The 17,052-nt window shown below is 43.4% G+C and overlaps 1 protein-coding gene across 12 annotated transcripts in view; it reads left to right on the top strand.

Moving 5' to 3' along the window:
* The first annotated feature begins 2,349 nt into the window (after positions 1-2,349).
* CPEB2 (cytoplasmic polyadenylation element binding protein 2) overlaps positions 2,350-17,052 on the top strand; it is a 66,824-nt gene continuing 52,121 nt past the window's right edge. For 2 of the 12 annotated variants that reach the window (XM_074229771.1, XM_074229770.1), the window contains exons 1-3: positions 3,095-3,558; positions 5,240-5,521; positions 6,348-6,437. In XM_074229771.1, the coding sequence (XP_074085872.1) occupies positions 3,523-3,558; positions 5,240-5,521; positions 6,348-6,437 (408 nt within the window). In that variant the 5' untranslated portion in view covers positions 3,095-3,522. The other 10 variants (XM_074229776.1, XM_074229775.1, XM_074229777.1 and 7 more) reach the window with 10 other exon arrangements.

The following is a 17,052-nucleotide window of genomic DNA, read 5'->3' as shown; positions in this document are numbered from 1 at the left end:
CTATGGCTAAGGTGGCCGGAGGACAGCCGAGGTGAGGAGGGGTCTTGAGTTCCAGCAGATGCGAGGGAAAAGGCCTCAAGGGCCGACCCTGGGGAGGGGGGTGCAGAAGGCCGGATGAAGGCCCCCCCAGCGCAGCCCGCCCGCCCCCCGCCCTTGGGGGGGGGTCCTGCTTGCACCGGGACTTGGCTGCCTCGTGGGCCGGGCCCGCTGCTGCCCGGACCCTCCCCAAGCCCGTGGCTCTGGGAAGCCCAAGTCCACGTCTGTCTGGAGAGCACGCGCGCACACAGACACGCGTGCCCGGCCGTCCCCGGCCCGGCGAGCCCCAACGAGCCCGCCGCTCCCCGGGCAGCTCGGGCGCGCCGGCCCGGCCTCCCTCGGGAAGGGGCGGCGCCGGGGCCGGGGCCGGGGGGCGGCGGGGGCCGGGGCCGGGGCCGGGGCGCGCAGGTGCGGGAGCGGCGCCGGGCGACCACGAAGGGCCGGCCCTGGCCCGGGCCCGGCGGCGCGTGGCCGAGGCGGCCCGCGGGGCCCCGACCTCGTCCCGAGGAAGTGGCGGGGTCGGCCCGGGGCGCCCACGTGACGGGGGCGGGGCGGGGCGCGGCCGGCGGGAGGCGGCGCCGCGGGACCGCCGGGGCGTGTGCGTGTGTGCGCGTGTGTGTGCTCGCGCGTGTGGGGGGGGTCACGACCGGGGAGGGGGGGCGCAGGGGCGCGGGAGCCCCCCCGCGGCCCGGGAGGACAAATGCGCGCAGGGGCCGTTGCCCAGGAAGCCCCCGCGCCCCCCGGCACGCGCCCCCCCCAACCGGCTTCCCCTTTTCCCACGGCTCCTCCCTCCCCGCCCCCACGGCCGGGCCCCGCCGCGGCGGGGGGAGGGGCCGGGGTGACACCGCGCGCTCCCGCCCCGCCCCACCCGAGCCCAGGCGCGCGCGCGCCCCCGGCGGGCCGGGGGGGGGCGGGGCGGGCGGCTCGCGCCGCGCGTGGCGGGGGCCGCGATTGTGAGGTGGCCGTGACGCACGTTCCGGGCCGCTTAAGGGGCCGCGGCGGCGGCGCCGGGGCCGGTATCGGGCGGAGCAGGCGGCGGCCGGGGGGAGGGCGGGGGAGGACGCCGGCCCCGCGCAGTCACGGTGTGTCTCACTCAGCCCCTCCCCGCACGCGCGCCCCGGGCCGGCCCGGGGGGCCCCCGGGGCGCCCCCGCCGCCCCCCTCCCCCGGCCGCCGGCCCCGATACATGGGCGACCCCGGGCCGGGCCGCCCCCGCCCGCCGCCGCCGCCCCCCGGCCCCGCGCCCCGCTCCGGCCCGCCCCGCCGGCCCCCCGCCCCTCCCCCGCGCCGCCCCGCCGCCCCGCGCCCTCCCCCCCCCCCCCGCCCCGGGCCGGGCCGCCGCCGCCGCCGCCGCCGGGGCTGGCACAGCGGCAGAGGCGGCAGCGGCGGCGACGGTCGGGCTCGGGGCTCCCCGCCAAGCTCGCCAGCCCGCACCCCGGCCGCGGCGCGAGCGCGGGGGCCTCCCGCCCCCTCCCCTCCCGGGACCGCCACCCGAGTCTGCACCACCCCTCCTCCGCGCCCTCCTCCTCCTCCTCCTCCTCCTCCTCCTCCTCCTGCACTCCCTCCTCCCCCCAGGACTTGAGCGAGCAGCAGCCGCCGCCGAGCAGCCACCAGAGCAGCGAGCGCACCCCCCCCGCCCTCCCCGCCCTCCGGACTCCGAGCCGCCGCCGCTCCGCGCCCCCGGCCAGTCCGCGTCCCGGCCGCCGCTCCGCCGGCCGCAGCCCCCGCCGCGCCGCCGCCCCCGGCCCCTCCCCCGGCCCTCGCGGCCCCGGCCCCGCCACGGGGGGGTGCACGGGCTCGGGCGCATCCCGGCGGCGGCGGCCACAGCGGCCAGCGCAGCGGCAGCGGCAGCGGGCGCGGGCACCGCCGCCGCGGCCCCCGATGCGGGCTTGGCCCCCTCGACGCCGCCCGTGAACCCCGCGCCGGGCCCGGAGCCGGCCCCGTCCATGGAGTCCCCCAACCACCCGCTGCTCAACAGCCCCGGCGGCCTCCTGCCGGGCGGCGGCTTCAGCAGCCTGCAGGGCGCCGACCTGCCCGCCGCGGCCGCCGGGGCCGGGGGCTCCGCGTCGCCGCCGCCGCTGCCGGGCTTCGGCACCCCCTGGGCGGTGCAGACCTCGTCGCCGCCGCCGGCGCCCCCGCAGCCGCCGCCGCAGCCCCCGCAGCCGCCGCCGCCGCCGCCGCCGCAGCCCCCGCAGCAGCAGCCGCCGCCGCCGCAGCCCCCGCAGCCGCCGCCTCCGCCGCAGCCGCAGCCGCCGCCGCCGCCGCCGCCGGGCTCCTCGGCCGCCACCCCGGGCGCTGGCGGCGGCGGCGGCGGCGGCGGCGGCGGCGGCGGCTGCGGCCCAATCAGCGCCATGCCGCCGCCCAATCCGGAGACGGACAGCAGCTTCTACCCCGGGATTCCGTCGTCGATCAACCCGGCTTTCTTCCAGAGCTTCTCGCCCGTGTCTCCGCACAACCCCTGCGCCGGCATGAGCGTGCCGGGCGGCGCGGGCGGCGGCGGCGGCGGCGGCGGCGGCGGCGGCTTCGGCGGCCCCTTCTCGGCGGCCGCGGTGCCCCCGCCCCCGCCGGCCATGAATTTACCTCAGCAGCCGCCGCCGGCCCCGCAGCCGCCGCCCGCGCCGCCGGCCCCGCAGCCGCCGCCGCCCTCGAGCCGGCGCTCGCCCGTCAGCCCGCAGCTCCAGCAGCACCCGGCCGCCGCCGCCGCCTTCCTGCAGCAGAGGAACACCTACAACCACCACCAGGTGCGGGCCGGGCCGGGCCGGGCCGGGAGGGCGGGGGGGGGGCCCCCGAAGGACGCTCGGAGGTCGGCCTGGGCCGGCGCTGCCCTCCCCTCCCCCGCAACGCCCTCGGCGCGTCGGGTGGGGGCGGGGGCGGCGTCCTTCTGGCCGGAGAAGGTCAGGAACGGCCGCGGGGGCGGCGGGGCCGGAGGTGAGGAGGCGAGCCGGCGGGCTGCGGCGGGAGCCCCCCAACAGACAAGGTGCGGCCGCGGGGCGGGGGGCAGGGAGGGCGGGCGCGCGCGTGTGTGTGTCTGTGTCTGCGTGTCTGTGTGTCGGTGTGTCTGTGTCTGCGTGTGCGTGCGGCGCTCGGGTCCCACCCGGCCGGGAGGCCAGGACGGTGGGGCCGCGGTCAGCCCGGCGCGGCCTGGGGCGGGGGACCTCCGGGCCACTTGTTCTCTCCCCAGCCCCGGGCTGGGCCGCGCCGCGCCCGTCCACTCGGAGTCGCGCCGTGGGCCAGGACGGAGCGCTGCTGGCTCAGCCCGCAGTGGCAGGCACCGGCTTGGCATTTTGGGTCCCAGAGGGGCGGCTGCCCTCGGTCTTTGTCATCCCCCCGGAGCCTGTCGGATGAGTAAAAGAATGGAGCCGTGACAGGCCCGCGGAGGCCGGCCCGGCCCGGCCCGGCCCCACCTGCGCCCGGCGCTCGCCTAAAGCCGGGCTGTGCAGAAGAGTTTGACCCGAAAAGCATTGTAGTCCCGCGGCGGAGGCTTAATATGAAAAAAAAAAAGCGAAACAGCATAGGGCGAGCTGTTAAGTTTTTTACCCCTTGTTTTTAAATACAAATTATTTCTCTGAATTTTTTTTTTGGTCAAAATAACCTTTGACGCTATATAATCTGATTATCTTAAGCCAGCCCTTCACTTTTATCTTAGATTTTTTTTTGACAGGTTGACTGAAGCTTGAAATGTGAATTTCAAACTTAGCTCTAGCGACTTCCATTTTTTCCATTTTAACTAGCTTAAAGGCGTTTTGGTATCTTGGTCACAGTTCGGTAAATAGAGCGGTCATCCTTTTTGCGAGGGCAAGTATGTATACTGAGTTACTGTATCAAAGGAGTTGGGAAATCCTCCAATATTTGGCTCTGACTTCTCCGAGCAAGGTGCGGGCTCTGCGTCCGGAGCTCTCTTACTGGAGAAACTGGTCGCAGAGAGCTGTTCGGGGTCCGTAGCTGTGGTCAGCAGGACTAGAAGGCTCCACGGGATGTGCTGTCACTTACCTACCTTTAAACAGTCTCTCGGAATGTATCCACTAAAGTTCCGAGGAAACTGCCGGATGCACTCCTGACAGCTGGAAAAAGGACTCGGGGCACTAGGAGAGGATGCGGGCTGGACAGTCTTGAAACCCTCTTTTAAGAAAAGAGGAAACTGACAGCCCAGACAGAACAAGCCCTTTGATACGGCTTCAGAGAACAGTCTTTTGCACTTTAAAAGTTTTATTTTGCTACTCTTAAAATATCAACGATTCAAGTTTAAAGCATAATTACATAGATTATTAGGCCAAAATGACATTAGTGGCAAGTTAAAAATACAATATATCTTGGAAATGATTTCTTTGAAAATTAGCATTTTTTTCTAAAAACTGAGGAATTGGATTGTTCTCGTCTTCTCATAAGCAGTTTTTATAGTATTTTATTATTACTAGCTTAATCTCAGTGGATCCACCTATAGGTAACATCAGACAACTGCTTAGCAATTCTTAATTAAAGTGATTGAATAGTAGGGAGTTGGTTTTTTTTTTAATCATTGTTTTGGAGTGGTGCCGAATAGCACTGCTAGAGCTGGAATTAAGGACCATAAAAATTGATTGGGGAAAAAGCAAAAAAAAAAAGGGTGGTACTTTTTCCTAATTCTTCCTGCATCCCAGAAGAAATTTACTCATGTAACAGAGTAACTCCAGCTCACTAGCCATTTTTGTAGCTGAAGTACTTACTTAGAATCAAAGTTTAAATACTTAAATTGTATGGTAAGGAATATTGCCAGGTAATTAATTACACTTGATGATAACAGAAGACTAGTTTTATTTTAAAGCTATGTATCCAGCATATTTTAAATGATCATTTAGGTTTTTCACTTTTAAGACTTTCCCAATTTGAAATGGATAACAGATTTTTGAAGTGCTTTTTTTCCTCTCTTTATATTTAGCTTCCTTTAATTCTTGAAAATTGTCAAATAACTAATTTTAGCAGGACTTATGAAACCTCAGCTTGATTATAACTGTGTTTGTGAAAGATGTCAAAAAACAACTAACACCAAGATTTCTTTTTACGCGTCTTTACTAAAATATACACTGTGGCATAGGATCTTTAATGATGTGTTTTTATAATTTAGTGATTTTTAAATAGTGGATATGTGTTTGTTGGAGATTAAAAGTTTTAATTTTTATAAACTGTTTTGATGTTTCAAAGTAATTTAACTGGATGTATTTCCCCAGCCTCTTCTGAAGCAATCTCCTTGGAGCAACCATCAGAACAGTGGCTGGAGCACAGGAAGTATGTCGTGGGGAGCAATGCATGGCAGAGATCATCGTAGAACTGGAAATATGGGAATTCCAGGAACTATGAATCAGATCTCTCCTTTGAAGAAACCGTTTTCTGGTAATGTCATAGCTCCACCAAAATTTACTCGATCTACTCCATCCCTGACACCTAAATCATGGATTGAAGATAACGTGTTCAGAACAGACAACAACAGTAATACTCTCTTACCCTTACAGGTAAGAATGGTATGTAAATGGAGTTACTTCTCATGTTAATGTTTTTGTAGTAGCAAATTGGGTAACGATATTCTAAAAGTATCAATTGGCTATTCAAGAAAATCAGGTTTATAAAAATCTTCGTTTTTAACTCAGTTATAACAAATCATTTAATGAAGGCTAAAATATATGAATAAACTTTGCAATAGAATTGAAAAATTGAATTTGAAAAAGAATTGCAAAGGTCCCTTTTTGTAATTAAATGGTGGAAAATGATGATCTCATAAACTGATGATCTCAGAAAACTGCTATACATTTCAAAATTCTACTCAAAGCTTTAATCGAAGAAAGGATTGTGCTTATTGATCATTAACCACCAAAGTTCACTTCATCTAAAATTAATTTGTATTACAAGTATTCCACAGTTGCCATAACTCTTAATATACTTCACTATGGCCAGCTGTGTCTGTATGTGGACTATACTTAGTGCCTTAATAGCAAAAAGCAACTTCAGGGCTTTTTGCATAGAATTCACATTTATAGTAGCTGATTCACAGTGGGCATCCCATTGGTTTATCTATCTACACATCCTTTTTAACTGTGACCTAATAGTTAAAAGTAAAGAGATCCTAGACATTTTCCAGAACCTTTGATGTTTTGTTGGGGATTGTAGGCTAATTGAAGTTCCATTATGTCTAATTGTTAATATGATTTTCTGCAGCAGTCTTTTATTGATTTGGGCCACTAAATGAAACATAGAGTAGAAAGAATTTTGGTGTTTGTTTTTTAAAGGGTGGGTGTGGGGAAGAACTGCTCGTTTCTGATGCAAACTTCTATGCTATTGAAGGTGAGATCTAGTTTGCAGTTGCCAGCTTGGGGCTCAGATTCACTCCAAGATAGTTGGTGCACTGCAGCCGGAACATCCAGAATAGACCAGGTAGGCTGCACAGTGAATATTTTTCAGGATTTTGGTTAGGAGTTAGTATTTCTTTTTATGTAATTGGGATTTCTCACAACTTATTGATTACTATCCATTTATAAACATGTTCAAAACATGTCAAAAGACATAGATATGACTACTTTGTTTTCTTGTGTCATCTGTTTCAAATTATTTAAATACCTTTTAAATTTTAAAAATCCATTTGCTATATGATTATAAAAATATTGAATTTATTTTGGGGAGCGGGACATCTTGATTTATCATTGGGATAAATGCACTTAACTTTAATTGTGAATGTTTAGTTTGTTTAGTGTGTTTAGTTTAATCCAAGAGGACCTACGATTTTAAGTACAAATCTATTTGACTACTTTAAATTTCATGACTTTTATACATTTTATTCATTTATTTAAGTTAATCTTGTCATAAAGTTCAGTTTATTTTTGTCTATTTCTGCCATGCTCACTGTTTTCATTGTTTTTTTTTTAATTGTACAGGGAATCTTATGAGATAGGCTTTTAAACTTAAATACGTATGTGCATGTATATGTGTGTGTGTGTGTGTGACTTTGTGTGTGTGTGTGTGTGTGTGTGTATGTCTGTGTATTTTTTAAATAGATAAACATTTAAGCATAAGTTAAGGTACAGACCAAAGTTGGTTTAGCATTTCCCTGTTCTAAAATAGCATCTTTATACTGTCTCTTGAATCAGGATTTACAGGTGAATCTTAACTATACTCTCCTCTCCCAGCCTGGCCCTATTGCAAACCTTTTAGGATTAAATTGTGCTCCATATATCTGTAGGCAGCCAGTATTTGTGTGCTTTTCTGGTACCATGGGATAGCAGATAGATAGGTATGATTGCAAAAGAAATTAAGGTAATTTGCATAACTTTCACGCAAAACACCTGTTAAATCAACAAACAATCCAAATTGCTGGAATCCTCAAGTATATAAGGTCATAACATAATTGATAATGTTGCTGCATATGAAATGCATATGCATTGTTAGGGTTTTATGTGTATTTTGTCTCTGCAAAGAGTTAAACTGTCTTAAAAGGAAAAATGAAGCATGTATTAACCTATTGTGAAAATAGAATAAATAAAATCAAACAGGGGCTAATTTACAAATGAATTTTGGATCTATTTGTCAACAAAAATTCACCGGAAATGATATTCCTTACTTAAAAATATTTTGAAAAACTCAGAATATTTAGCAATTATGAGACCCTTATTTTAGGTAAGGACTGGACTTGTGATTTCCTTTGGCGTAGGGAATGCTCTGATGAGGAAACTCTAATGCAGTGTGGCATATCTGTAACTTAGAGTTGCCAAAAGCACTTCAAAGTTAAGTGACTTAACTTTGGTCAGTCAGCCAAAAAAAATTGCTAGTCTGTGTCAGAAACAAGACTTGAAACCAGGCTTTCTTAACCTCAAAGCTGGCTTGATAATCACTGTGCCATATTGCCTCTGTTACTATTATTTTATCACATGTAAAATGCTACGTATTTTGTGTTCATCACTAATTCACACTGTCTTCAGTTAACCTGAATTAGTGAGGCTTTATTGCAATACAAATCAGTTTTAATAGATATTCTCTAGACAAATCCCATAAAATGGGTGGAATAGGGAATATTTTAATTAGGAAAATTACTAGAGGAAGTGGATTTTAAAGGGAAAGAAGATGATCTGAGAGTGACTTTGAAGCAGAGAACACACACTGGTAGAAACGCAATATATACATCTATACACATGTATAAATATATACCTATACATATATATACAACATATACATATATATACATACACACACACACACACACACACACACACACACAAACTTGGACTTTTGAAATAGAGATCAAATTAAAGGACTTGTCTGTGTTGGTAGTAAAGCTACCAACTTAGTGAGAAGGGAAAACTTGGTAAAAGACTTAGACTAGCATTTTAAAAACTGAAATTGGGTTTTGATTTAAAGGCTGTACTGATTTCATTTCAGTCTCTTTGGTCCTGAGTTTTTGCCTCTTTTTTTAAGGAAGAAAGCTTTTAGACCTAACGTTCTGTGATGCTTTAAATATTGAAGCCGGGTCTAATAAACAGAGAATACCAACAAATGAGGAACAGGAAAAAATAGTACTAATTATTCCATTACTCCCATGCTGCTTCTTAATCTAAAACCTATTATTTTAGATGATGAGGTGAATTGAGAAGAGCTATCATAGATGGAAAAATGATATTCAGCTTTGTGGCAGTAAGTTACTAGTCATATGCTTAATATATTCATTGCTCAACAACTTCAAAAAGTCATAAATCAAAATACTCTAAACTACTACTACTTTAGTTTATTAACACAAGGATTTTTCCTAGGAAAACCCTGTTTTAAAATTAATGTTACTGCCTATTCTTATGCTTACACATAGACAATTTCAGAAATTGTCAATTTTCAGAAATCTATAATCTTGTGATTCTTCCAAGTGGTGGCATTCATGCCCTCTTTGTGTCATCTTTTTTCCTTAGAAATATTTCTGTACAGAATATAGTTACTACCTTAGGATCAGTTTAAGATGGACATGGATATTATCTTAGGATCTTAATTTGGATATATTGCAAAGTTGATTTTTAAAATTGAGGGATGACCAGTAGAGTCAAGAAGACCAGTTGCTTCTGACCTTTTTTGTTAACTGGTTGGCCATGGGGGGGGGGATCATTTAACCTGATTCATGCCCAACTTCTTAACATGTATTAACTGAATGACCATGGGAAAAATAATTTTAACTTGTTGGTTCCTTAGGCATCTCTCCAAAGATTTTAAGTAATTAACAGTTTTCATTCTACATGAGTGGGAAGGAATTGGGAGTTTCTCCACTAATTACATCATAGATTTGTTTAACTTCTCCTCCCCACCCTATCCTGCTCCCCAAAAAAAGTAAATTAAGATAGTAGGAAAAGGTACTGTTCCTAGTAATAATGTGGTTTCTCAAGCTTCTGAGTAGGTTGAAGGGTCCATTTATGTCAACATTAGCACTGATATATTTTTATTTAACATCTGATTATGTTTGTGATGCTAGTGTACCTTTTCTATACTTCCTGTCATTTTAAACCAGAATTTGAGGAAAACCCTTGTATCCTCCTGAAATGAACAAAGCAATATTGCATGCTTTTCCTTATCTTCCATCTCTAACTTCTGCCCTAGTTTCTTTAGCCTTTGTATGAGACATGTAGAACATGGGAGAGATATATAGAAGACTGTCTTTAATTGTCATTAGAACACGCAGTAGTAATGATAGAGAAAAACTGCAACAATTCAACATCCACCAGTATTTACTAAGTACTTAAGTCCACCATTGTCTTGAATTTGTTTCAATAGTTGGGAGAGACATTCATTTTAAACATTAATTGAGTGCAGAGTACATATCCATGTTAGAAAGAAAAACAGTCCTTAAATTTGATGTGGATATCAGAGGCAGAGAGGTAGATTATCAAATTTAGGAAGTCATTCCAGTTTGGGCAAATGTTAGAGAAATCAGAAATTAAGCTTGGGAAGATAGGTTGTAGCCACACAAGGAATGGCTTTAAATGCTGAGCTGAAATATAGTATTTAATTATAAGAAGCAATAATGAGCTGCTGAAACTTTTTCAGGAGGGAGTGACATGGCTAGACTTAAGCTTTAGGAAGATTTTTTTTTTGGCACCTGTGCAGATTGACAGGGGTAGAGAGACTTTAGAAACAGGGAGAACACAGCTGACTGTAAGTCAGTGTCTGATATGTGTGTTTTGAAAGATGTGCAGATGAGTTTTGAGATAGAGAAGAACCATTATCTTTATTGAAAGGAAAAGTGGGAAATCGGCTAAAATGGAGGAATGGTAGGGCATATTGAGCATTTCAACAATTGATAAAAGTAGAAAAGGCATTGTAGATATGGTTTCAGCATGAAAAAGAAGCAGAATGATACAGGATATTTTTCAGGGGGTGGTAGCTTGACTAGTTTGACTACTATGTAGCTCATGTGAAACAGAACAAAAGAAGAGTGTTGCAGCAAGTTTCTTTTTTTGTGTTATTGATATGGGATAGCAGAGTTCTCACATCATATTACTATTGTGCTAAAACAGTGATATAACTTAGTGTCAGTATGGCATGTATAATATATGGATCAATATGAAATATGCACTAATTGACTATTAGGGACATAGAAATTGTTTTTGCTTGATTAAAGGTTGCATTATTTAAATTTACATTCTTATAAACTTAAGTGTAAAGATTATTTCTTGTGACTCACATCCTATTCCTTCTGAAAATGTATTTTTTTGCAAGAAAAGTTATCTTTGAAATACTGCTTTAGCAAATTGTCTTGCAATAAACTTCTAGTCTGATACGAGTTTAATTTATTATGTTGTTAGTTACACCTATGTAATATTTTTATGCTTTTTTTCTACCTAATTTATTTCTTATTCAGACTATACACATTTTCTTGGTTTTTTTCCTCCTTTTCCCTAATAATTATTCTTCCAAACTCTGCTTACTTTGTTTTTCCTCTCTTCTAACCTACCCCCCCTCCAGATGTTAATGTGTGGTATACCCTAAATTATTTGTAGTAAAATGTGGTCAGATTTAGAGAAGAATAATTTAGTTTTAGTTTATTTTTAAAGTAAGAATTATAGATATTAGCCAAAGAAAAATACTACTGAAAGAAAAAAAAAATTGCTTATCTGCTTAGATTGTTTCCTAGTACTAGCTATTTCTAGGATTCTTCCATCTTAGCTTTTGAAAAACACTTTCTGTCAACTGTTAATTATCAGTGTAAAATAAGGGTAGTTGTAAACTGTTTCTTATTGAAGTTTCCATTATTTGGAAAACTATTTGCTTGTTGCCATAGAGCTATGTGATACTAGCCATGTGATAATGAACAGACTGTATTGTCATAGTTTGCATAATCTACCAGCTCTTGATTTTTTTTTTAAAGCAGGGTGTCATAATCACAATTAAATTGCAAAGTTTGCATATTTTATTCCATTTAAAAGCTACCATTTATAAAATGTCTTAAGATTTTAGAAGGTGTTTTATGTATCACCTCATTTGATCTTTATGATTCTCTGAGAGGTAGATGATGTTATCTTTTTCAGTTAGTTTTCCAGTAAGGAAATGGACTGAGATTGTGACTTATTCATGTTAGAAGTAGGTTTCAAACAGAAGAAGTCGTGGTCTTTTCCTTATTATTATGTTGCTTTGCATTCAAAAACTTTTGTAAATAAATTCTTTAGTTATATAGACTGGGTTTATTTCTCATCTCGGGTATCATTTTTCTTTGGTTGCTTTGATTCATAGTCATAAGACCAAGTTAAGATCACAGACTTCCTTCTATTAACAACCAACTGCTCCCTCCCTCTTCTTTCTCCTCCCCCTCCCTTTTAATAAGCCACTTGCAATTTTTTCCAAGATGACAGTCCTCCTTGGAAAATACCTGCTAGCTGGAGAGACACTTGACTAAGGAGTGGGGATTGGGAATATTGCCACAAAGGTCACAATCAATGTCTTAGGGAGCATTGTTCCCTAGGACAACTACTAAGTTGGACTAGTGTCTCCAAAACAAATCCTTTAAAATCAAAACTTGAAAACCTTAGTAGTTCCCAAGGTTATCTAGAGATAGCCCATGGATCATACAACAGATCTTCAAATTTTCTTGTGGCTAAGTATTCATACATATCTTTTTTCCTTCTGATGAATTAAAAGAAGGGGGGGGAAGCAGCAGTTGGGTCCTTTGTGCTAAATCAGTAACATCAAAATAATATATACCTTGAAACATTCTCATCTCCCTAGTCATCTCTATTATCTGGATCTTGAAATCTTTTTTTTTTTTAAGGGTTTTTTTGCAAGGCAAACGGGGTTAAGTGGTTTGCCCAAGGCCACACCACTAGGTAATTATTAAGTGTCTGAGACTGGATTGGAACCCAGGGACTCCTGACTCCAGGGCTGGTGCTTTATCCACTATGCCACCTAGCCACCCCCCCCCCCCATTATCTGGATCTTAAAGAATGTTATTGTTGAAAGAAATCTTAAAGATCTAGTCTCTCTTGTTCTGGATAAGAAAAAAACTTTAATTTCCAGAGATGTTAAAATGTCACTTAGGATCCCAGAGCTAGAACTGGAAAGGACCACAAAGACCATGTAAACCAGCCTTTTCACTTTACAGGCAAGAAAACTGAGGCCAAGAGAGATGGAAGAGCTTATTCATGATCACACAGGCAGGATGTGAACTGGGTTCTTCCAATTCCAGAAACTAATGCTCCTTCTCTTATAACAACAGTTAACACTGCCAATTAGTGGCAGTCCACATATTTAGAAAAAGATAATAGTATTTTGAATAAAGTATCCTAAATTTAGCCTTTAAACCAAAATTGTTGTAGTTCCTTAGTTTTACTGGGAGGAATAATTTAAGCAATTCCTATAATTTGCTTTTGTTGAAATCAACTGGATCCTTTTGTAGATAACGCTGTAGTCTTCTTTAGGAAGACTTAGAGATATCCTGAGTCCATTTGCCTGTTCAAGTTGTTTTTGTTTTTGGCACTTGTATGTGGGATGAAACAGATGGTAACAATGTATAGTTAAACTAATATTTATTTAAAATAGCACTGTTATTTTCTTTTGTGAGGAAGGCATTCGAATCTTGCTAAAGGACTGACTCGTAGGATAATCAAAGGATAGAAACCTTATATAGCTGTTACTTTTCACAGTAGTATTAAAGGTAAAACTAGGTATGATGAGACTTGTACCATACCACTGAGGAAAGTAATCACCATATCTAGTGAATGATGCCTAAAAGCTCTGAGGAAGAAATAGATTGTGGGGAACAGGCAGTGAAAGCCAATGGTAAAGTGCCATTCGATACTCATTCTCACAGACGAGAAAATTGCATGATCTGATTTGATTCCATAGCCAAACAATGACAGTCTACTTTTTTTGGGTTGGGGGTATAGGATCATGGTCTTGAAAACAGGAGAATTTCTTTGAATTGAGGGGCAGATAGGAACAGAAACAAAAATGAGCAAGATCCTGGGTTCTGCACAAAGGACAAAATGAAATTGTTGACTATTACTAAAATTTTAATCCTTTAATTGCAGAATGGCACAGAATCTCTGAGCCTCAACTCTTTTCACACTATCAAAAGAATGTTTCTAGACAAATGTTTCTACTTACAAGTGTGGGAACACAGTATATATGTAACCCAAGACAACTCTTGTTTGTCAGGAAATTTTTCTTTTAACTAAGGTAGTATTGAGCAGCCTTCCTGTAACATAGTCTACCTGGTTGAAAGGATCATGATTTTGGAATCCGAGGACTTGTTATCTGAATCATTTCCATTCATCTCTTTATCTGTATGACCTTGAGTGTGTCTGTTACCCTCCCTGGGCCTCTGTTTTTCTTCCCTCTAAAGAAAGGGTTGGACTTGATAACTTTCACTGTAAAAGCTTCATGAGCTAAGAAATCTTGGGTTGTTTTTTTTAAATATCACAGCCCTTCCCATAAGAACATTTATGTTCCACATGCCAGTGTCCACATTTTCACTTTGAGAGTCATCTGTCATAATTTATTTGGGATATCCAAAGTTTAACATGATAGCAACTTGATTGAAGGTATTCAATGATCAGTCACAAATATTAATGTACTCTGTATCTATTTTGAATTACCTTCTTTGAATCCCTTTTACCAATTGAATATGATAAGCTTAAGGACTCACTTTGGTCTCCTATGTGCCAGGTATACATAGCTTTTCATTTGTATTGGTTACTTTTCCCCTAACAGAGCTATACCATTTTACAAAACTCTTTAATCTGTGGATTCAGTTAATATTGTAGTATATTTTCATAAATTCAATATCATCCTTGTGAGAGTTATTTCATAAATATAATAAAAGTCATTTAGTTGTATCTTTGGTTATCTCCAATTAAAACTAAATAATTTCTTACTCTTTTTAATCTGACTATAAAAGAATAGAGAAGAGATTAAACTTTGGAAAATTGAAAATTCCTACTGATTTGCTACAATAACCCTCACCAACTGAAACATATAGGTGTTATCAAATATTTCCTGTCTTAAGAAAATCCTTTGTTCACAATTTCCTGCTGTTATTGATTTCCTATTCTGTAAACTTCAAACGTAAATTCACATTAAATGTGAATACAGGTACAATTTTGATATATGCTGCATAATTAAATATTTGAAATCTGGTACACATTGTTTTTCATGCATGCCATAACTTGCCATGTTCCCCAGACCATCAAATGTCTATCTTAGATCTCTCTCTCTATCTCTGTCTCTCTCTCTCTCTCTCTATCTCAGTTTGGGGGGATTGTATTCTTTCTGTCATAGTTTTCTATAATAAAACAAAAATTCTTGACATGTTAAGAAAAATGTCCTTGTTATTTTTATTTTTTAAATTAAAAAAATTGATTTGATTTTTAAAAATTAAAATGTTGTAAGAACAGATTTAGACAGTCTTATTCATATATATATATATATGATTTGCAAATTTTAAAAAATTGTATTTAAATAGTATTCTTTATACTTTTTTGTCCATGGAAAAAGTTCAATATAGATTATGGATTACATCATAAATGATTTGGGAAAGCTTGCTTAGGAATCAAATCACAGCTTAGAACATCAGGGAGAAGTGTTTAATTTCCAAAGAAGCAGTTTACAGAAGAGCTTTTGGAACACAGTTGTACAGTTTAAAAACAGGTTGTAGCTTAAACTTTGCACTAATTTTCCAAATTCAAGATGACTCTTCTTTGAGTTTATTATTTTATCATTGAAATCTTTGGAGATTAGTTGTAAGGTGGTTTGAAGAAAGCGATGACTACAACTGTCCAATAAAATCATATTATTGATGAAGTTAATATATAGGGTAACTGGAAACCAGTGTAATGGCTCAGGGTACTGAGAGCTGTTTTTGAAACTAAAAAACTTGAAACTTGACAAAATAGAGATAAAGATGGAAGTCCCCTCATTTTTCAGATGAGGAAACCAAGGCCAAGAGAGATAAAATAGCTTCCTTTAAAGTCATAAAAGTAGTTTTAAAGAGAAGCTGGAATTCAAACCTAGGTATGTATAATATAAACCCATGTTGCCTAACTATCTTAACCTTTAAGTGTTACTAACTTGTGTCAGTAGATCAACAAGTAATAGAAGCCCACTACATTGCCAGGCATTGTGCCAGGTAGTCCAGGTACAAAGGCAAAAATCGGATAGTCCTTGCCCTCAAGGAGCTTACCTTCTTTGACAGAGTTTCAGGATAATAGTTCTAAGAAACTTTGATCATAATTTGAATATCCCATCTGTCTTTACAAAAGATCATACCTATACCACAGCTTAAAATTGATCTTCATTATTTGCCCTTTTGTTAACAGAATCTTGATGCAAAATAGATTGTTTTTATAAAAAAGATTATCTTTCTAGTATATTTAATAATGCAGTAGCTCCTTTTTTAGAATTCTTTAAGATTTGCAAAGTAATTGTCTTAAATTACATCAATAGTTTGAGAAGCTAACAATAAAGCTAAATCATCAGTCCTAGTTAAATACAATTAAAAAATGGAAACTTTCTGAGAAGTCATTTAACAAAAATTTATTTTATATACAACTTTTCTGAAATATGTAAATTGGGGTGTTCTTACTTATTCCTTAATAGATGAATAAATACAACAGAGGTATAACAAAGTCATTGACTTGGGAATCTGGATATAGGTCTTCCAATTCCAAGCTCACATATGCTGCAAACTATACTGGTGTGTTCCATCCTGAATTCTTCACATTGAACTTTTACAGCCCATTTCCTCTTGTTCAGACTTTATAGAGCTAGAGAATAGATGCTTACATCTTTCAGAAATAAACCTGCATTGAATGCTTTAACAAACTTAAGTATATATGTTCTTTTCTTTAGACCAAATAATATTAGTTGATGTGACCTTCACAAAGTCACTACTTTCTAGCCCTCTTAACAAACTGTGAATGCCCCTTTCTGAGCCTCCTCAAGATTTCCACTTCATTACTAAATAGTAACTATAGAATCCTGTCATACTATTCTATTAAGGTCAATACTCTTTTGCAAATGGTCTTTTGGATATCTTCTTTGTTTCTATGAATCCTAGTACATTGCTTACATTTTAAATTGTAAGTTTTCTCATTCTAATTCTGACCTTATAAATTTTCTTTACTAATCATAGCTAGGTAGTTACATATCTATATGGACAATTAAATTTTCTTTAGGCTTAATCTTAAATTTTTGTTCCCTTAATTTGTAATTTGGAGTATAGTTATATTGTAGTCTTTAAGGTGTAAAATAAACACTTATATAAAACTGGATGCTTTCTGAAATTATCCTTTTTATTCACTCTTTGTGTTTGCCTTTAAAAATTTGGTACACTTGAAATATGATCTAGGGTCACTAATATTTAGTCTTGGTCCTGTTGAATTAGACAGCAATTAAAATATTTCAGTACTTATTAAGTAAGTAACATTAGGAATTGTTACCTTCTTTCCCATTTTTCATGACTTTATTGTAGAATTAAGAGATAGATCTTAGAGATGAGAAAATTTTTATAATTTGTTATTGAGGCTACACTTGG

Source organism: Macrotis lagotis, chromosome 3 (genome assembly GCF_037893015.1).
Source record: "Macrotis lagotis isolate mMagLag1 chromosome 3, bilby.v1.9.chrom.fasta, whole genome shotgun sequence".
Taxonomy (NCBI): Eukaryota; Metazoa; Chordata; class Mammalia; order Peramelemorphia; family Peramelidae; genus Macrotis; species Macrotis lagotis.
Note: the sequence above shows the minus strand (reverse complement) of the source record. Positions and strands in the feature narration are given on the sequence as shown.